The sequence below is a fragment of the Nerophis ophidion genome, linkage group LG11, assembly GCF_033978795.1.
Source record: "Nerophis ophidion isolate RoL-2023_Sa linkage group LG11, RoL_Noph_v1.0, whole genome shotgun sequence".
In the NCBI taxonomy this organism is placed as follows: domain Eukaryota; kingdom Metazoa; phylum Chordata; class Actinopteri; order Syngnathiformes; family Syngnathidae; genus Nerophis; species Nerophis ophidion.
In genome coordinates, this window is record NC_084621.1 from 22,995,545 (window position 1) to 23,019,454 (window position 23,910).

Sequence of the window (23,910 nt, forward strand, 5' to 3'; positions counted from 1 at the left end):
AGATATACACAAACATACCTACACGCACGCTCGCACACGCACGCTTGCACACACACACACACACACACACACACACACACACACACACACACACACACACACACACACACACACACACACACACACACACACACACACACACACACACACACACACACACACACACACACACACACACACCACCAAAAATGATTCACGGGCGCGTAGTAATAAACATTTTTTTTTTTTTTGCAAATAATCTTTAACTTTAGAATTTGATGCCAGCAACACGTGACAAAGAAGTTGGGAAAGGTGGCAATAAATATTGATAAAGTTGAGGAATACTCATCAAACACTTATTTTGAACATCCCACAGGTGTGCAGGCTAATTGGGAACAGGTGGGTGCCATGATTGGGTAGAAAAACTGCTTCTCAAAAAATGCTCAGTCTTTCACAACAAAGCATGGGGCGAGGTACACCCCTTAGTCCAGAACTGCGTGAGCAAATAGTCAAACAGTTTAAGAACAAGGTTTCTCAAAGTGCAATTGCAAGAAATTTAGAGATTTCAACATCTACGGTCCATAAAATCATCAAAAGGTTCACAGAATCTGGAGAAATCACTCCACGTAAGCGGCATGGCCAGAAACCAACATTGAATGACCGTGACCTTCGATCCCTTAAACGGCACTGTATCAAAAACCGACATCAATCTCTAAAGGATATCACCACATGGGCTCAGGAACACTTAAAAAAACCCACTGCCACTGAATACAGTTTGTCGTTATATCTGTAAGTGCAAGTTAAAGCTCTACTATGCAAAGCGAAAGCCATTTATCAACAACATCCAGAAACGCCGCAGGCTTCTCTGGGCCCGAGTTCATCTAAGATGGGCTGATGCAAAGTGGAAAAGTGTTATGTGGTCTGACGAGTCCACATTTCAAATTCTTTTCGGATATATTCAACATCGTGTCATCCGGACCAAAGGGGAAGCGAACGTTATCGACGCAAAGTTCAAAAGCCAGCATCCGTGATGGTATGGGGGTGCATTAGTGCCCAAGGCATGGGTAACTTACACATCTGTGAAGGCACCATTAATGCTGAAAGGTACATACAGGTTTTGGAAAAACATATGCTGCCATCTATGCGCCGTCTTTTTCAAGGGCGCCCCTGCTTATTTCAGCAACACAATACCAAGCCACATTCAGCACGTGCTACAACAGCGTGGCTTCATAAAAAAAGAGTGCGGGTACTTTACAGGCCCGCCAGCAGTCCAGACCTGTCTCCCATCAAAAATGTGTGGCGCATTATGAAGCGTAAAACACGACAGCGGAGACCCCGGACAGTTGAACGACTGAAGCTCTACATAAAACAAGAATGGGAAAGAATTCCACTTTCAAAGCTTCAACAATTAGTTTCCTCAGTTCCCAAACGTTTGAGTGTTGTTGAAAGAAAGGTGATGTAACACAGTGGTGAACATTCCCTTTCCCAACTACTTAGGCACGTGTTGCAGCCATGAAATTCTAAGTTAATTATTATTATTTGCAAAAAAATAAAATAAGGTTTATGAGTTTGAACATCAAATATGTTGTCTTTGTAGTGCATTCAATTGAATATGGGTTGAAAAGGATTTGCAAATCATTGTATTCTGTTTATATTTACATCTAACAAAATTTCCCAACTCATATGGAAACGGGGTTTGTATATATACATATACAGTATACATACATATATATATATATATATATACACACACATATATAGATACACACACACACATATATATATGTATATATAGATGTGTATGTATATATACATCTATATATATATGTATATGTATATATATATACAAATATATAAATAAGTGTATATATATATATATATATATATATATATATATATATATATATATATATATATATATATATGTGTGTATATGTATAGAAAACATATTTTTTAATTTTTTTAAATTATTAAGAATCGCACTTCACTCTAAAATTTTATTTTTTTAAGACACCTCCAATACTCACCTAATACTAACGCGATACTAACATAAATGTGTTGGAAATGGATAATTGGATCAAACTGCTGTCATTTTGTCTTGATTCCGATGTCTCGAGTGTGTTTCCATGAGCACTTAAGAAGAAAAAAAACAGATGATACCGACAAACATCAGTTCGCTGACACTCCAAAACAACAACTTCCAAGCAAAGTTGACTTTTTTTTTACAAATCAAACTACACCCCCACTCTTGTCCCTCTGTCACATTCTGTCCTCTGGACTGTGTGACCCTCAGCTGTCGCCTGTCAACAGGTGTACGTGTGTGTGTGTGTGTGTGTGTGTGTATACATGTGTCTACGAGTGTGTGTGTGTGTGCGTGTGAGAGAGATAGAGGCACTTTACTTACGGACTGGACTAGGACACGCCCCGTTGGAGTTTCCCAGATCTCCTCCAAGGAGAGCACCTGGGGAGGAGGAGAGACGCCGTGAACATGGCGAGCGCGAGGAGCACTACTCAGCCGCACATTTTTTAATCACCTAAATCAAGTGTGTGCTTGAATAAAGTGCTCCGGTCCGGCGCTCGAATGGCAATTAGACGGGCTGAATGTTAAACCGCACAAAATTTTCATCCGCACGATAATCACTGATTGAACGACGCCTTAAGTGCACTCGATGGCCGCTTCATTAGGTACACGTGGGGTAAGAGGCTCTCCAAAAAAGGGCATGACGCATTATTGTGTGTTTATTTACTGTTCTTTATAATGTTTCCCACCGCTCTTCATCACAAAAAAAAAAAAGGAATTTTATTATAAAATAGCTTTATGCTAAGATACATTGGGTTTACCCTTGACATGCTACTGATTAGCATTAGTAACTTTACATGGCGATCTCAACACCTTCGAATTTAATAATGAAAACTGCTAATAAAATGCACGTTACAATCAAACAGCTGCTGCTTTAATAAGTGCAATACTTGCAGTGTTAACACTTTCTGGGGCGCAAAAAAAAGACTTCACACAATAAACTACACACTACTGCCATCTACCCTCTTGGACTTGCAACTGTAATTGCATCTTAATGTTACTGTAAATGCGATATTGAAACAAGATATGACAACTAGACAGTAGTCATGATCTTATCTCATTTGCAAATTTTGCAAAAAAGACATTTTATTATAGAATAGCTTGATGCTAAGATACAATGGCTTTGCCGTTGACATGCTACTAATTAGCATTAGCGACTTTCCTTGGCGTTTCCACACCTCCCAACTTGTTGATAAAAACTACTACTAAGGCGCGCGTTACCGTCAAACAGCTGCTGCTTAATAAGTACAACACTTACAGTGTTAACACTTTCTGGGGCGCAACAAAAACCAAAACAGCACACCCTCAACTATACACTACTGCCATCTACCCTCTTGGACTTGCAACTGTAATGGCAACTGTATTTGCTTAGTAAGTACAACACTTACAGTGTTAATACTTTCTGGGGCACAACAAAAACCATAATAGCACACCCTCAACTACACACTACTATCATCTACCCACTTGGACTTGCAACTGTAATTGCATCTTAATCTTACTGTAAATAAGATATTGAAACAAGATGTGACAACTAGACAGTAGTTATTATCTTAGCTCATTTGCAAATTTTGCGCACACAAAAAAGTTATTTTATTAAAAAATAGCTTGATGCTAAGATACATTGGCTTTACTATTGACATGCTACTGATTAGCATTAGCAACTTTACAAGGCGTTTCAACACCTCCCAAATTGTTGATGAAAACTACAACTAAGATGTGGGTTGGAGTCAAACAGCTGCTGTTTAATAAGTGCAATACTTGCAGTGGTAACACTTTCTGGGGCGCAACGAAAACAAAACAGCACACCCCAAACTATACACTACTGCCACCTACACTCTTGGACTTGCAACTGTAATAGCAACTGTAATTGCTTAGTAAGTACAACACTTACAGAGTTAACACTTTCTGGGGCACAACAAAAACCATAATAGCACACCCTCAACTACACACTACTATCATCTACCCTCTTGGACTTGCAACTGTAATTGCATCTTAATCTTACTGTAAATGAGATATTGAAACAAGATGTGACAACTAGAGAGTAGTTATTATCTTAGCTCATTTGCAAATTTTGCACACACAAAAAAGATATTTTATTAAAAAATAGCTTAATGCTAAGATACATTGGCTTTACGATTGACATGCTACTGATTAGCATTAACAACTTTACAAGGTGTTTCAACACCTCCCAAATTGTTGATGAAAACTACAACAAAGACGCGGGTTGGAGTCAAACAGCTGTCGTTTAATAAGTGCAATACTTGTAGAGGTAACACTTTCTGGGGCGCAACAAAAACAAAACAGCACACCCTAAACTATACACTACTGCCACCTACCCTCTTGGACTTGCAACTGTGATAGCAATTGTAATTGCTTAGTAAGTACAACACTTACAGCGTTAACACTTTCTGGGGCGCCACAAAATCCAAAACAGCACACCCTCAACTACACACTACTGTCATCTACCCTCTTGGACTTGCAACTGTAATTGCATCTTAATCTTACTGTAAATGAGATATTGAAACAAGATATGACAACTAGACAGTAGTTATTATCTTAGCTCATTTGCAAATTTTGCACACAAACATTTTTTATTTTATTAAAAAATAGCTTGATGCTAGGATACATTTGCTTTACGATTGACATGCTACTGATTAGTATTAGCAACTTTACAAGGTGTTTCAACACCTCCCAAATTGTTGCTGAAAACTACAACAAAGATGCAGGTTAGAGTCAAACATCTGCCGTTTAATAAGTGCAGTACTTGCAGTGGTAACATTTTCTGGGGCGCAACGAAAACAAAACAGCACACCCCAAACTATACACTACTGCCACCTACCCTCTTGGACTTGCAACTGTAATAGCAATTGTAATTGCTTAGTAAGTACAACACTTAAAGCGTTAACACTTTCTGGGGCGCTACAAAAATCCAAAACAGCACACCCTCAACTACACACTACTGTCATCTACCCTCTTGGACTTGCAACTGTAATTGCATCTTAATCTTACTGTAAATGAGATATTGAAACAAGATGTAACAACTAGACAGTAGTTATTATCTTAGCTCATTTGCAAATTTTGCACACAAAAAAAACGTTATTTTATTAAAAAATAGCTTGTTGCTAAGGTACATTGGCTTTACGATTGACATGCTACTGGTTAGCATTAGCAACTTTACAAGGCGTTTCAACACCTCCCAAATTGTTGATGAAAACTACAACTAAGATGCGGGTTAGAGTCAAACAGCTGCCGTTTAATAAGTGCAATACTTGCAGTGGTAACACTTTCTGGGGCACAACGAAAACAAATCAGCACACCCCAAACTATACACTACTGCCACCTACCCTCTTGGACTTGCGACTGTAATAGTAACTGTAATTGCTTAGTAAGTACAACACTTACAGCGTTAACACTTTCTGGGGCGCAACAAAAATCCAAAACAGCACACCCTACTGTCATCTACACTCTTCAACTTGCAACTTTGATTGCACCTGTAGTACGCGTGCAGTAATTAAATATTAGATTCCGGGGTGTATATTGAAGCGTTTACAGAATAACAAAAATATTTAGCAAACAAAATAACAGATAAACAAATAGCCGGCTGTCAATCAAAGTCAACATCGGCAGGCTGGCTTTGAAGGTGTACCTAATGAAGTGGCCGTGGAAACGTGACGTGACGGCAGTAAACAAGCGAGGGATTCAAAAACATTTTTTTTTTTTAGGTGATGGAAGTGGTTTTGTCTCCAGAAAGAGGAGCTGTCAATCAAAGCATGTGGGTGTCACTTCACAGCACGCCGCTCTTTTTTGAAGAGAGGCTTTTGTGATGTCGACGCTACGGCGGATGTTTCCACGCGCGCCGACCTCGTCACCAAACGAGTCGAAAGCTGTCAGCGAGTTAAAAAAAGTGGGGAAGTTGAAGGCGAAGGAAATGTTACCTGCGCTGGCGGGTCGCTGTGGTAGTCCCGGGGAGACGGCGTTCCTCTGCAGGGCCGGTTGCTGCGGCGACAGGAGGCGGGGGTCTGTGAGGGCGGAGGTGACGTAGGAGGCGGTGCTGACCAGGGCGCCACCCGGGCTGTTGCTGAACTGGAGGGCGGCGGGCGGCGGGGCGCTCTGGTTGGACACGGGCACGGTCACGGGCATGGAGAAGGTGGGCTGCGGGAGGGCAGACTGGGCGGGACAAAGAAGGAAGAAGACAGAGAGGGGGCGGAGCTTAGAGGATGCTTTCTCGGAAATGAAACACAAACATTTTTGAGTCAGAGACGGGTGTGAGTTAGCTGAGCAGCGGCAGAGCAAACAAAGCCTGGGGGGGAACTGTCACACCAAAAACCCAAACAGGAAGAGTTTTGTCACACCTGAGTGATGTAATCTAGCCCCGCCCACCTGCTCATGCTACATGCCTCACCTTTATTCAGTCAAGTAATGGCTAGCTCTTCACTTCATCCACCTGCTAACACTAATGCTACATGCTAACCTAATATCCCGCCTCTAAAGCCACACCCTACTGCTATTGCTAAGTCCTACTGCTAATGCTACATCCTACTTCTAATTGTACAACTTACATGCTAATGCTACATCCCACATGCTAATGCTACATCCTACTTCTAATTCTACAATTTACATGCTAATAATACATACTACGTCTAATTCTACAACTTACATGCTAATGCTACATCAAACATGCTAATGCTACATCCTACTTCTAATTCTACAACTTACATGCTAATCCTACAATTTACATGCTAATAATACATACTATGTCTAATTCTACAACTTACATGCTAATGCTACATCAAACATGCTAATGATACATCCTACTTCTAATTCTACAACTTACATGCTAATAATACATACTACGTCTAATTCTACAACTTACATGCTAATGCTACATCCTACTTCTAATTCTACAACTTACATGCTAATGCTACAACTTACATGCTAATAATACATACTACGTCTAATTCTACAACTTACATGCTAATGCTACGTCCTACTACTAATGCTACATCTTACATGGTAATGCTAATGCTTAGCATTACCATGCATAGCTTAGAGTTTTATACCAAATTAAGATCGGAGCATCATCATACTAACAAATAAGTGACTTACTAAGAAATGATAATTGAGCAGTTAGTAGGTCTCACTTCCAGTGACAATGTGATTTATTTTGGGGCTGGGGAAGGAGCTTTGGAAATTAACTCTTCCGACAACAAACAACACACACACACACACACACACACACACACACACACACACACACACACACACACACACACACACACACACACACACACACACACACACACACTTTGGCATGCAAAGTGATTTAGCGGAGGGCCAATAATCCCTGGTCTCCTTTCACACACATGCCAGGTTCCACTTTTAAAAGGGGACTTTGGTGCCTTTTCGCAGCGTGCACGTTTCCATCCACCAGATGGAACCATCTAACTCTTGCATTCGAAAAAAGTAGACCGAGGGCCAAGGACCTTTCGGGCTGTCCCGCTCCGTGACCCAGTTGTCGGCGTGGCGCCAGTAAAAGCAGGACTTCTATATAAAGAATGTGGGCCAATATGATGGCGTGTTCTGGTATTGCCTGCACGGAACCCACTTCAGTTCCCGGGAGGACGCCGGCGCAGCAGAAGAGAGTAAAGTTTGAGGGAGAAGCTCCTCTATCAAACTAAACCACGACCTTTTGATGAGTTTGTTCACGAGCTTCATTAAAAGTCCATCATTACCGAGGAAACACATATTTCTTTTTAAGTACATTTGATGCTGCCCTTGGAATTTTTGTGACAACACCTGTAAAAAGTCAGTAAAATGATGCTAAGAAGGTTAAAGGTTGATAAATATGAAGTTGCAAGGTTAAGTGCGTTATCTTGTGTTTACATTTGGTGGTTAAGAACATTTTAAAGTTGTTTTTCACTTTTATTTGACCTGCGGTCTTGAATGAAATGAAACTGTTATCAAAATTAATTTTCTATTCACCGTCTTTCAAACCTACGAAGAATTAGCAGGACAAAGTTCTAATAAACAGAACCCAAATACCTATCTATACATACATAAATTCATTTATACATAACAAATATCTATACATACATAAATACATACATCTATACCTAACATACATACATAATTACATCTATACATATATACATCTATACATAACATACATTGATACATACTGTACATAAATACATAACATACATCTCTATACATACAGTACATACATAACATAACATACATACATATATGCATCTATAAATACATATATACACAATATACATCTATACATACATATATACATATACATCTATATTTACATACATCTATACATACATAAATACATACATATATCTATACGTACATCTATACATACAGTACATACATTTACACAAATACATCTATACATAACATACATGTATACTTACATATATCTATACACATACATATAGATAACATACATCTATACATACATGCATCTATACATACATATATACACAACATACATCTATACATACATAGATTTATGCATAACATACATCTATACATACAGTACATACATCTATACATAACATACATTTACACATACATGCATCTATACAGAACATACATGTATACTTACATAAATACATACATCTATACTTAACATACATCGATACATACATACATCTATACATCACATACATCTATACATACACAAATACATACATCTATACATAACATACATCTATACATACATACTTTTATACAAAACATACATCTATACATACATACATTTATACATACCATATATCTACACATATCATACATATTTACATACATACATTCATGCATAACGTAATTCTATACATAACATACATCTATACATACATACATACATTTATACATCACACATACATTTATACATAACATACATATATACATACATACATTTATACACAACATACATCTCATACAGTTATACATACATCTATACATAACATATATATATACATACATACATTTGTACACAACATACATCTATACATAACATACATCTCTATATATACATCTATACATAACATATATTTATACATAACATACATTTATACATACATACATCTATACATAACATACATATATACATACATACAGTTATACACAACATACATCTATACATAACATACATCTCTATACATACATCTATACATAACATACATTTATACATACATAAATCTATACTTAACATACATATATACATACATACATTTATACATAACATACATCTCTATACATACATATATATAACATACATTTGTACATACAAATATCTATACATAACATACATATATACATACATACATTTATACATACCATACATCTATACATAGCATACATCTATACATACACACATCTATACATACATACATACAAAACATTCATACATAAATACATACATCTACAGTATACATAACATACATCTACACATAAGATACATCTATACTTACATACATATATACATACATAAATAAATAACATACATCATACATACATAAATAAATACATTTATACATAACATTTCTGGGTGTCTCGTTCTGTAAAAAAAAAAAATCCAATTACATTTCATTTTTTAGGGCGGTCTGTCATAACGTGTTTAGCAGTCAGACATTATTGTGAGGTCTTGCATGAGTGTTCCTAAAAGTCATATACATCGGTTCTCAGACATTTTTTTCATCATTGCCTTTGAAACGTGTTGTGAGCCAATGAAAATCTAGCAGCAGGCCGCAAGTGGCCCCCTGGACTGCATTGTCTGAGGTCACTCCTCTGAGGTAGAAGACCACAGACTTGAATGTCGGAATAAAAGCACTCAATGTGAGCGATGATGGCCAATGGGAAGCCGGCTCGTAAATTGAGCGGCGCTCGTTAAAAAAACGACGTCGATGGCAATACGGAGAGACATGCATCGCGGCAGCACCGTCCTGACAGGAGGTGGCGGAGGCGGGTCACGTCCCGAAGCGCGTCTGGTCGGCAACATCGCCACGACAACCGCACGCCTGGTCCGTGGATTGTGCTTTGCGAGTTACAAATTGCCGGCTGGAGGGCGTAAACCCGAGGTGTTTGTTTGAACAATAAAGGTTTGCTCTTCAGTTGCCATGACAACCCGTGTGACAGCGGAGGATGATGTTTATTACTCTCACACCTGATGGTTACTTTTAAAATGGCTTTAACTCTAAAGGCTTTAGTTGGCCTCATGCGTGGACAGCACCTTTTTAGATTTTATTTCCATAATTGTGTACATTATTGAATTAAGGTCTAATGGCCACTTATACTGCCATCTGGTGGTGTCAGAGGAGTATAACATACAATGGAATTTGGGGGGAAAAGGTGTACAAATAAGAATTAGCATGTCTCTACTCATGAAGTACACGTACTTATGGACTAAGTACATCATATCAAAAGATGATTCCTAGTTTTTATACTAATTAGGGTCCAATAAGCCCAAATAGCAAAAAGAAAAAAAAAAAAGCATGTAAACGTACAGCTTGGGCCTTAAAAGGTTTTAATCCTCCTAAACTCAAAGAAGTCTTATAAGTAAGTCATATATTTCCCTTGTGGATCATTAAAGTTTGTCTAAGTCTATATATATATATATATATATATATATATATATATATAAACTTTTTTTTTTAAATAAGCATAAAACCTAAAAAAAAAAACATTATGGATAGTGGATTTATAAAAATTTAGCATATATATATATATATATATATATATATATATATATATATATATATATATTACTTTTAATGCTTTAAATTCTTCAGCAGCTTTCAACCTATGCATAGATGCAACATTTTTAAATAAATAAAAAAAGTTTATTAAGGGGGGAAAGAAAAAAAAAAAGAAAAATCGCATATTAAGTTTGATGTATTATTATTTTTGGAACAATGACAGTTTTCCCCCCCAAAAAACTCACACCTTATAAAGTACCTTCTTAGCTGAAAAAAAGGGATGCACTCAAGAAAGTGTTATAAGTAGGTCATATATTGTTATTTTTATAAACGTTTAACACTTTACATTCTTTAGCAGCTTTCAACCTATTTATAGATGCAGCATTTTTATATATTCATAATGTTTTTTTTAAAATGTTTTATGCTCATTTTTGTTTAAAAAATAAATAAAATTAAAATAAGTTTATAATGGAAAAAAACAACAACAACAAAAATGCATATTGAGTTTGATGCATTATTATTTTTGGAACAATGACAGTTTTTTTTACAAAAACTCACACTACCGGTATATACAGATTTTTTTTTTTTTTTTTTTAAATTTTTGGTCCAATATGGCTCTTTCAACATTTTGGGCTGCTGACCCCTGATTTACAATGACATGTTTAAAAAAAAGGTAAAGTGGATTTTAAGGGTGCACAAAAAAAACTCCCTAAAAACCGATGTTGATCTGAATCGCAATATTGATCCAACCTTATTATTTTAAATGTTTTTTTTTTTTAATTTTTTTATTTTTTTACAAAAATAGCAAACAAAATACATATTTTAAAGACAAAAATTCAAAATAAGAATACCCATCAATCCATCCATCCATTTTCGGTTGTCCTTAATCTCGTTATATGCAAATATAATGACAATAAAGTCCCTTCTTCTATTCTATTCTTTTTAGGTTATCGCCATGCAACCGGTAGGAGCTTTTCTAACCTATAACCTGATTAAAAAAAAATGCTTCGTAATGATTATTATATACCAAAGAATACTTTGTGAAAATCGGTTTGAATCGAGAATTGCGTTTAAATAAGAATCGATTCTGAATCAAATCGTCACTCCGGGAATCGCAATCGAAACGTTGGTTGGGCCATAGACCCGCACCCTTCCTGGACTTGGTGCACACGCCAAGACTTGGCTGATGGCTGCGTTCAAAAAGGCTTGGGGGGTCCCGCCGTACTCGGGGGGGATAATAAGAGTAAGTTCATAAAGAGAGGACCGCTGCGGGGGTGTCAGTCACACACCGTTAGCGGGGTGATGTGCCGGGTGAGGGGTTACGTGGACCAGGACGGGGGGGGAGTGAGGATGGTGAATGCCAGTGCTCTGTGAGTAGTCAGCAGCCGCCCTCGGCAGTCCGAAAACCCCCCGCCGGAAACCCGGTCAGCGGCGGAAGGCAGCATGAAGAGGAGGGGCGGGGGTAAGGGGCGGGGTGACACAGAGGCATGGCGGTACTCACTGACAGCCTATAGTTCTGCATCATTTTATCAAACTCCTCGTCAATTTTTTTGTATTTCTCCTCAGTGCGGGGCGTGAGGGAGAAGGGCTCCTCGGGGTCCGGGCTCTCAGAGTCCCGGTGCTCTTTCTTGTTCAGAGCCTTCATTGCCCCGGCAACAGAAGAAGAGGGGAGGAGGAGGAGGAAGAGGTGGATAGAAGAAGAAGAAGAAGAAGGAGAAGAAGAAGAAGAAGAGAGGCGGGGTTAGACAAGGTGACAAGAGTGTGACGGTACTCACGCCGTAGCGCTTGAAGAGGCTGTCCAGGTCCTCGGTCTTGCGGTACTTGTCGTCGTTTAGCGGACTTTGGTCGATGGAGTCGTCGCCGTCGGGCTCGGGGCTGTTGCAGCCGTTAAAGCCTTTCTTTCGCAACGTCTGAGGCAGTCAGAGAGGAGGAAGCACATTTTACACACATTTGCTGGGACGAGGACTTTTTATCAACAAGCACCGGCGCCTCACACGTGTGGCGAACCCGTCCCCGACCGGGACACGGTACCATGGACCCGCCATTCCATATAAACGACAACCAAAACGCCAAGATTTAAAACGATCCACAGGCCTCTCATTCGTGCAATCGCCCCCTTAAACAAGTTGAAAAACTTATTGGGGTGTTACCATTTAGTGGTCAATTGTACGGAATATGTACTGTACTGTGCAATCTACTAATAAAATTCTCAATCAATCAATCAATCAATCAATCAATCAATCAATCAATCAATCAATAAATCAACCAATCAAGGGATTATAAAAGCAGCCACCTTGCAGAGTAGAAATGATCACGACTCCAAACGAGACCAAAGATATTCCACAAAGTCGGAAATTTGCAGTAAAATAGCAGAATAGAAGTGATGGGACAGTCATTTCCCACCCAAAATAATCCAAAACTAACACAGACGGTCAATATTTACACTTATATTCAATTGAATAGAATGCAAAGACAAGATACTTAATTTTCCAACTGAGAAACCTTACTTTTATTTGATTTGACCATTGAAATGTGGTCATTTCCCAACCAATATTCTACAACTGAAAAATAACGTTGAAACAATATGCTTTTTGACAACGTTTGTTCAATGTCAGGCTGTGACATTGATATGACCATTGAATTTTGGTCATTTTCCAACCTATAGTCGGCAACTCAAAAATAACGTTGAAACAACATACTTTTTGACAACCTTCATTCAATGTCAGGTTGTGACGTTGATATGGCCATTGAATTTCGGTCACTTTCCAACCTATATTCGGCAACTCAAGAATGACGTTGAAAAAACATACTTTTTGACAACCTTCATTCAATGTCAGGTTGTGACATTGATTTGACCATTAAAATTTGGTAATTTCCCAACCAATATTCTACAACACAAATACAACGCTGAAACAACATGCTTTTTGACAACGTTGATTCGATGTCAGGTTGTGACGTTGATATGACCATTGAATTTTGGTCATTTTCCAACCTATATTCAGCAACTCAAAAATAATGCTGAAACAACATGCTTTTTGACAACGTTCATTCAATGTCAGGTTGTGACATTGATATGACCATTGAATTTTGGTCATTTTCCAACCTATAGTTGGCAACTCAAAAATAACGTTTAAACAACATACTTTTTGACAACGTTGATTCAATGTCAGGTTGTGACGTTGATTTGACAATTGAATTTTGGTCATTTTCCGACCTATATTCGGCAACTCAAAAATAACGTTGAAACAACATACTTTTTGACAACGTTGATTCAATGTCAGGTTGTGACGTTGATTTGACCATTAAAATTTGGTCATTTCCCAACCAATATTCTACAACACAAAGACAACGCCGAAACAACATGCTTTTTGACAACGTTGATTCAATGTCAGGTTGTGACATTGATATGACCATTGAATTTTGGTCATTTTCCAACCTATATTCGGCAACTCAAAAATAACGTTGAAACAACATACTTTTTGACAACGTTGATTCAGTGTCAGGTTGTGACGTTGATTTGACCATTAAAATTTGGTCATTTCCCAACCAATATTCTACAACACAAATACAACGCAGAAACAACATACTTTTTGACAACGTGGATTCAATGTCAGGTCGTGACGTTGATATGACCATTGAATTTTGGTCATTTTTCAACCTTTAGTCGGCAACTCAAAAATAACTTTGAAACAACATACTTTTTCACAACGTTGATTCAATGTCAGGTTGTGACGTTGACATGACCATTGAATTTTGGTCATTTTCCAACCTACATTCGGCAACTCAAAAATAACGTTGAAACAACATACTTTTTGACAACGTTGAGTCAATGTCAGGTTGTGACGTTGATTTGACCATTGAAATTTAATCATTTCCCAACCAATATTCTACAATACAAATACAACATTGAAACAACATGCTTTTTGACAACGTTCATTCAATGTCAGGTTGTGACGTTTATTTGACCACTGAATTTTTACAACTCAAAAATAACGTTGAAACAACATACTTTTTGCAACCATTAATCAATGTTGGGTCCTGACGTTGATTTGACCACTGAAATTTGGTCAGTTCCCGACCAATATCCCACAACACAAATATAACGTTGAAACAACATGCTTTTTGAGGACATTTAATCAATGTTGTGTCCTGATGTTGATTTGACCATTGAATTGTGGTCATTTCCCAACAGATATTCTACAACACAAATACTATGTTGAAATACCATGATTTTTGAAACGTTTAAACACTGTCAGGTTGCAACTTTGATTTGACCACTTAATTTCGACAACTCAAAAATAACGTTGAAACAACATACTTTTTGCAACCATTAATCAATGTTGGGTCTTGACGTTGATTTGACCATTGAAATTAGGTCATTTCCCAACCAATATTCCACAACACAAATACAAGTTTGAAACAACATACTTTTTGCCACCATTAATCAATGTTGGGTCCTGAAGTTGATTTGACCAATGAAATTTAGTTATTTCCCCACCAATATTCTACAACTCAAAAATAACGTCGAAACAACATGCTTTTTAATGACATTAAATTAATGTCGGGTTCTGACGTTGATTTGACCATTAAAATTCAGTCATTTCCCAACCAATATTCTACAAAAAAAATACAACGCTGAAACAAAATGCTTTTTGATGACATTTAATCAATGTTGGGTTCTGCCGTTGATTTGACGCTTGAATTTAGGTCATATCCCTACCAATATTCTACAACACAAATACAACGTTGAAATAACATAATTTTTGCAGCGTTCAATCACTCTCAGGTTGTGACGTTGATTTGACCACTGAATTTTTACAACTCAAAAATAACGTTGAAACAACATATTTTTGCAACCATTAATCAATGTTGGGTCCTGACGTTGATTTGACCATTGAAATTTAGTTATTTCCCAACCAATATTCTACAACTATAAAATAACGTTGAAACAACATGCTTTGGATGACATTTAATCAATGCTGGGTTCTGACGTTGATTTGACCATTGAAATTCGGTCATTTCCCAACCAATATTCTACAAAAAAAAAATACAACGCTGAAAGAACATGCTTTTTGACAACGTTCATTCAATGTCAGGTTGTGACGTGGATTTGACCATTGAAATTTGGGTATTTCCCAACCAATATTCTACAACTCAAAAATAACGTCGAAACAACATGCTTTTTAATGACATTAAATTAATGTCGGGTTCTGACGTTGATTTGACCATTAAAATTCAGTCATTTCCCAACCAATATTCTACAAAAAAAATACAACGCTGAAACAAAATGCTTTTTGATGACATTTAATCAATGTTGGGTTCTGCCGTTGATTTGACGCTTGAATTTAGGTCATATCCCTACCAATATTCTACAACACAAATACAACGTTGAAATAACATAATTTTTGCAGCGTTCAATCACTCTCAGGTTGTGACGTTGATTTGACCACTGAATTTTTACAACTCAAAAATAACGTTGAAACAACATATTTTTGCAACCATTAATCAATGTTGGGTCCTGACGTTGATTTGACCATTGAAATTTAGTTATTTCCCAACCAATATTCTACAACTATAAAATAACGTTGAAACAACATGCTTTGGATGACATTTAATCAATGCTGGGTTCTGACGTTGATTTGACCATTGAAATTCGGTCATTTCCCAACCAATATTCTACAAAAAAAAAATACAACGCTGAAAGAACATGCTTTTTGACAACGTTCATTCAATGTCAGGTTGTGACGTGGATTTGACCATTGAAATTTGGGTATTTCCCAACCAATATTCTACAACTCAAAAATAACGTTGAAACAATATACTTTTTGCAACCATTAATCAATGCTGGGTCCTCACGTGCATTTGACCATTGAAATTTGGTCATTTCGCAACCTAAATTCTACAACACAAATACAATATTGAAACAACATATTTTTTGCAACGTTTAATCAATGTCAGGTTGTGAGGTTGATTTGACCATTGTAATTTGATTATTTCCTAACCAATATTCTACAACACGAAAATAACATTGAAACAACATGATTTTTGCAAAGTTTAATCAATATCAGATTGTGACGTTGATTTGACCATTGAAATTTGGTCATTTCCCAACCAACACAAATACAACGTTGAAAAAAATTGCTTTTTGACAACGTTCATTCAATGTCAGGTTGTGACGTTGATTTGACCATTGACATTTTGTCACTTCCCAAATTCTCCAACTGAAAAATCATATTAAAACAACATTCTTTTGGACGACATTTAATCAATGTTGGGTTCTCACGTTGATTTGACCACTGAAATTTGGTCATTTCCCAACCAATATTCCACAACACAAATACAACGTTAAAACAACATACTTTTTGCAACGTTTAATCAATATCAAGTTGTGACGTTGATTCGACCATTGAAATTTGGTTATTTCCTAACCAATATTCTACAACTCAAAAATAACATTGAAACAACATAGTTTTGGAACGTTTAATCAAAGTTGGGTTCTGATGTTGATTTTACCATTGAGTTTTGGTAATTTCCCAACCAATATTCTACAACACAAATACTATGTTGAAATAACATGATTTTTGCAACGTTTAATCACTGTCAGGTTGCGACGTTGATTTGACCATTGAATTTCTACAACTCAAAAATAACGTTGAAACAACATCCTTTTTGCAACCATTAACCAATGTTGGGTCTTGACGTTGATTTGACCATTGAAATTTGGTCATTTCCCAACCAATATTCTACGACTCAAAAATAACGTTGAAAAAAAACATACTTTTTGCGACGTTTAATCAATGTCAGGTTGTAACGTTGATTCAACCACAGAGATTTGGTGATTTCCCATCCAATATTCTACGACTCAAAAATAACATTGAAAAAACATACTTTTTGCAACTTTTAATCAATGTCAGGTTGTAACATTGATTTGACCATTGAAATTTGGTCATTTTCCCAACCAATATTCCACCACACAAATACAACGTTGAAACAACAGGCTTTTTGACGACGTTTAAAAGATGTCAAAGTTAGTCAGGTTGATTCGACTGTTGAATTTTGGTCACTTCCCGACCAACAACGTGGATCCAAATGTTGCACATCAACGTTGTCTCAATTTAAAAACACAACCATTTTGCGACGTTGTTCCAAAGTCACTTTTTAAAGGACATTAATGTATAATCAACGTTGAATCAATGCTGGGTTCAAGTCCCTAATGGAACGTTTTACTTGAGTTTGCAATAACAGAAACAACAACAACATAAAAAGACTTGAATGAAAATATTGATCTTATCACTGTAGTATTGACCGTTCACTGATACTGTACTTGGTATATCGTTACTGTCGCCACTGAAGAGCTCCCGTTTAGCGGTTAGTCCTATGGTGTGTAGTGTGGCATGTCTAGCTAGTCCTCGTCCCCCAGTGATAATGGTACTTGGAAGAAAAGCACTAGCAGTCGCTGTCAAATTTACCCGTAAATACAGCTGCCATAATGATGTGCGGTGATGTTTTCAAATGACCGCAAGTCTTGAACTATACAGAGTCAATGGTCGGAATCTGCGCTTCTGCATGATATACTAGTTACTATTGTAATCTAATTAGTTACTATGGTAATCTAGGTCACAGAAGCTCAGACGAGGCACCAAGCAGAGTGGGTGGAGAGTGTTTCCAAAGAGTGTCAGCCTGAAATTTGGGAGTCAGGGACAGACACGGAGGTAGATTTTTACGACAAAATTCTAAAGCTTAGTGAGGTATCAGATCGTAGTTTTTTTTTTGTTGTTTTGTTTTTTACCCTTGACGTTAATATTTCGCTGTTTGTTGCATTTTTGTTGTGTTTCGCTTGATAGTAAAATATGTCAATGGAGAGGGGGTGTGACGTTCATATGTTGTCCATATTCAGTGTTTTATCGTTTGTAGTTAATATTGTAAATCCCACATTCTTTATTTTCATGTACAAACCCCGTTTCCATATGAGTTGGGAAATGGTGTTAGGTGTAAATATAAACAGAATACAATGATTTGCAAATAATTTTCAACCCATATTCAGTCGAATATGCTACAAAGACAACATAGTTGATGTTCAAACTGATAAACATTTTTTTTTTTTGCAAATAATCATTAACTTTAACATTTGATGCCAGCAACACGTGACAAAGAAGTTGGGAAAGGTGGCAATAAATACAAATAAAGTTGAGGAATACTCATCAAACACTTATTTGGAAGATCCCACAGGTGTGCTGGCTAATTGGGAACAGGTGGGTGCCATGATTGGGTATAAAAACAGCTTCCTAAAAAAATGCTCTGTCATTCCCAAAAAAGGATGGGGTGAGGTACACCCCTTTGTCCAAAACTGCGTGAGCAAATAGCCAAACTGTTTAAGAACAATGTTTCTCAAAGTGCAATTGCAAGAAATTTAAGGATTTCAACATCTACGGTCCATAATATCATCAAAAGGTTCAGAGAATCTGGAGAAATCACTCCACGTAAGCGGCATGGCCGGAAACCAACATTGAATGACCATAACCTTCGATTCCCTCAGACGACACTGTATCAAAAACCGACATCAATCTCTAAAGGATATCACCACATGGGCTCAGGAACACTATAGAAAACCACCGTCACTAAATACAGTTTGTCGCTACATCTGTAAGTACAAGTTATAGCTCTACTATGCAAAGCGAAAGCCATTAATCAACAACATCCAGAAACGCCGCCAGCTTCTCTGGGCCCGAGATCATCTAAGATGGACTGATGCAAACTGGAAAAGTGTTCTGTGGTCTGACGAGTCCACATTTCAAATTTTTTGGGGAATTATTCGACATTGTGTCATCCGGACCAAAGGGGAAGCGAACCATCCAGACTGTTATTGACGCAAAGTTCAAAAGCCAGCATGTGTTTTGGTATGGGGGTGCATTAGTGCCCAAGGCATGGGTAACTTACACATCTGTGAAGGCACCATTAATGCTGAAAGGTACAAACAGCAACATATGCTGCCAACCAAGCGCCGTCGTTTTAATGGGCGGCCCTGCTTATTTCAGCAAGACAATGCCAATCCACATTTAGCACGTGGCTTTGTAAAAAAAGAGTGCAGGTACTTTCCTGGCCCGCCTGCAGTCCAGACCTGTCTCCCATCGAAAATGTGTGGTGCATTATGAAGTGTAAAATACGACAGCGGAGACCCTGGACTGTTAAACGACTGAAGCTCTACATAAAACAAGAATGGGAAAGAATTCCACTTTTAAAGCTTTAACAATTATTTTCCTCAGTTCCCAAACGTTTATTGAGTGTTGTTAAAAGAAAAGAAGATGTAACACAGTTCTGAACATGCCCTTTCCCAACTACTTTGGCACGTGTTGCAGCCATGAAATTCTAAGTTAATTATTATATGCAAAAAAAAAAAAAATTTTGGAGTTTGAACATCATATATCTTGTCTTTGTAGTGCATTCAATTGAATATGGGTTGAAAAGGATTTGCAAATCATTGTATTCCATTTCTATTTACATCCAACACAATTTCCCAACTCATATGGAAACGGGGTTTGTATCATGTTGTATGCTTGCATGTTCCAAATAAACTCAAACTCAATATTGGACGCTGAAAGGCAAAAAGGCTGACGACTGTGGTCTTTGGACCTACATTGTGTTGGTTTTAGTATCTTCAAAGTGGAAAATGTAATAAAGTGGTACATTTTTTTCTGTAAGCGACCCTTGCTGGAAAAGGTTTGGACACCTCCAAGACCTGTTGAAGTCGTGCGCGCCTACGCAGGAAATATCAAAATGGAACATTTTAGCCCCGACGACGGGGGAACGGGTCAGAGGTGGAAAGGGAATGAACTAAACCGAGGAAGTTTTGCAATTTCCAGAACACAAGCGGAGGAACAGGAGTCTTGGTCTAACCCAGGGGTCGGCAACCCAAAATGTTGAGCCATATTGGACCAAAAACACAAAAACAAATTTGTCTGGAGCCGCAAAAAACATACAGATAGTGTCTCATGAGATATAAATTGAATTAAGAGGACTTAAAGGAAACTAAATGAGCTCAAATAGACCTAAAAATGAGGCATAATGATGCAATATGTACAAACGTACATATAGCTAGCCTAAATAGCATGTAATCATCAATTAGCTTGCAATCATGCAGGGACCAAATATGTCTGATTATCGCTCCACACAAGTCATTAACGTCAACAAAACTCACCTTTTGCATTCACGCACAACGCTAAAAGTTTGGTGGACAAAATGAGACAGAAAAAGATTTGGCATTAAACACGTCCTAGAAAATCGGATAAAGTTATACATGTAAACAAACTACGGTGAGTTCAAGGATCGCCAAAATTTGTAGGAAAAAACAGCGCTCGCTAAATACTCCAATCAGTGAAGCATGTTTATTAAAAACAGTGTGCTTTGCAACAATTAGGGAGGTTTGTGTCATGTTTGTCCTCCTACAGAAACCATATTAAAACAAAGAATATATATTTAATTTTTTTGTCCCCTCATCTTTTTCCATTTTTTCATACATTTTTGAAAAAGCTCCAGAGAGCCAGTAGGGCGGCGCAAAAGAGCAGCGGGTTGCCGACCCCCGGTCTAACCAAAGTGTTCAAAGATGAACCGAGGTGCACCTACGACGCATCTGGGTCATAGGTCAGCCCGCTGCTGCAAACAGGAAGCGGCGCACAAGCATTTACTTTTAGAGGATTCAACTCAACGAGATTTTGGCGTTAAGAAGCTTTTGAGTGTTGTTAAAAGAGGGTCTGCCGCGAGAGCCATCTTCAACGTGGCCAGGAAATATAAAAAGGACTTCTTCTGAGGTCCGGAAATCCATTAAAAACTAGAAAAATCCCTAATCCAAACGGTGATTTTTTTCCTTATCCCATTTTTGACATTTCCTAAAAGTTTAATCAAAATCCGCCCGTATAATATTTGAGCTAAGTTGCTGAAATAGACAATAGTGAACCCTTACACACTCTCCCACTCACTTTGTGTCTGTGGGTGGAGGAGGGGCCGAAAGCATATGCACCCAATATAATAGACATAAAGTTTACTGTAATACACATAAATACACAAATACGTCATATTATGTAGTCATTTAGACACACAGTCCCTTTTTAAACACAATCTCTAATCTGCAAAAAAAAAAATTCTACTCAGTGGCCTAGTGGTTAGAGCAGGGGTCACCAACGCGGTGCCCGCTGGCCTGTTCTAAAAATAGCTCAAATAGCAGCACTTACCAGTGAGCTGCCTCTATTATTTAAATTGTATTTATTTACTAGCAAGCTGGTCTCGCTTTGCTCGATATTTTTAATTCTAAGAGAGACAAAAGTCAAATAGAATTTGAAAATCCAAGAAAATATTTTAAAGACTTGGTCTTCACTTGTTTAAATAAATGTATTTATTGTTTTTACTTTGCTTCTTATAACTTTCAGAAAGACATTTTTAGAGAACCTTAAAAATGATTTTAGGATTTTTAAACACACATACCTTTTAACCTTTTAAATTCCTTCCTCTTCTTTCCTCACAATTTAAATCAATGTTCAAGTAATTTTTTTTTTTTTTATTGTTAAGAATAATAAATACATTTTAATTTAATTCTTCATTTTAGCTTCTGTTTTTTCGATGAAGAATATTTTTGAAATATTTCTTCAAACACATTCTGGCAAATTTAGAATATCTTGAGAATCAAATTGAAATCTTATTTCAAAGTCTTTTGAATTTATTTTAACATTTTTGTAGTGGAAAATCTAGAAAAAATAATGATTTGTCTTTGTTAGAAATACAGCTTGGTCCAATTTGTTATATATTCTAACGAAGTGCAGATTGGATTTTAACCTATTTAAAACATGTCATCAAAATTCTAAAATTAATCTTAATCAGGAAAAACTACTAATGATGTTCCATAAATTATTTTTTAAATTGTTTCAAAAAGATTCTAATTAGCTAGTTTTTCTCTTTTTTTTTCAGTGATTTTTTAATTTCGCAGAGTCGAAATTGAAGATAAACTATGTTTCAAAATTAAATTTTCTTTTTTCCCCTGTTTTCTCCTCTTTTAAACCATTAATTTAAGTGTTTTTTTCATCATTTATTCACTACAAAAAACCTTCCGTAGAAGGAAAAAAAATGTACGACGGAATGACAGACAAAAATACCCATTTTTTATATATATATACAGTATATAGATGTATTTATTAAAGGTAAATTGATCAAATTGGCTATTCCTGGCAATTTATTTAAGTGTGTATCAAACTGGTAGCCCTTCGCATTAATCAGTACCCAAGAAGTAGCTCTTGCTTTCAAAAAGGTTGGTGACCCCTGGGTTAGAGTGTCTGCCCCGAGATCGGTAGGTTGTGAGTTCAAACCCCGGCCGAGTCATACCAAAGACTATAAAATTGGGACCCATTACCTCTCTGCTTGGCACTCAGCATCAACGCTTGGAATTGGAGGGCTAAATCACCAAAAATTATTCCTGGGCGCGGCCACCGCCACTGCTCACTGCTCCCCTCACCTACTAGGGGGTGATCAAGGGTGATGGGTCAAATGGAGAGAATAATTTCGCCAAAACTAGTGTGTGTGTGACTATCAGTGGCACTTTTAAGGGCTACTGAAACCCACTACTACCCACCACGCAGTCTGATAGTTTATATATCAATGATGAAATATTAACATTGCAACACATGCCAATATGGCCTTTTTCCATCCATCCATTTTCTACCGCTTATTCCCTTTTCGGGGTCGCGGGGGGCGCTGGCGCCTATCTCAGCTACAATCGGGCGGAAGGCAGGGTACATTTTAGTTTACTAAATTACAATTTTAAATTTCCCGCGGAGTTTCTTGTTGAAAACGTCGCGGAATGATGATGCGTGCGCGTGACGTCCCGGGTTGCAGGGGACATATTAGCGCAGCACCATTTGCGGCTTAAAGTCGTCTCTTTTCATCGCGCAATTAAACAGTATTCTGGACATCTGTGTTGCACACGCACGCACGCACGCACGCACGCACGCACGCACGCACACACACACGCACACACACACACACACACACACACACACACACACACACACACACACACACACACACACACACACACACACACACACACAAAAACGCGCGGCGTCCCACGGCTAATTGACAAGCGCGCTGATTAAAAATGGA

The 23,910-nt window shown here is 37.5% G+C and overlaps 1 protein-coding gene across 5 annotated transcripts in view; it reads right to left on the bottom strand.

Annotated features, from left to right (window-relative positions):
* Positions 1-23,910, bottom strand: part of LOC133561825 (myocyte-specific enhancer factor 2D homolog) — a 198,885-nt gene that overhangs the window by 22,839 nt on the left and 152,136 nt on the right. For 3 of the 5 annotated variants that reach the window (XM_061915411.1, XM_061915408.1, XM_061915409.1), the window contains exons 4-6: positions 12,269-12,406; positions 5,995-6,226; positions 2,384-2,440 (exon numbers count right to left, since the gene is read on the bottom strand). In XM_061915411.1, the coding sequence (XP_061771395.1) occupies positions 2,384-2,440; positions 5,995-6,226; positions 12,269-12,406 (427 nt within the window). Of the gene's footprint in view, positions 1-2,383; positions 2,441-5,994; positions 6,227-12,268; positions 12,407-12,542; positions 12,678-23,910 lie in introns of all 5 variants that reach the window. The other 2 variants (XM_061915412.1, XM_061915410.1) reach the window with 1 other exon arrangement.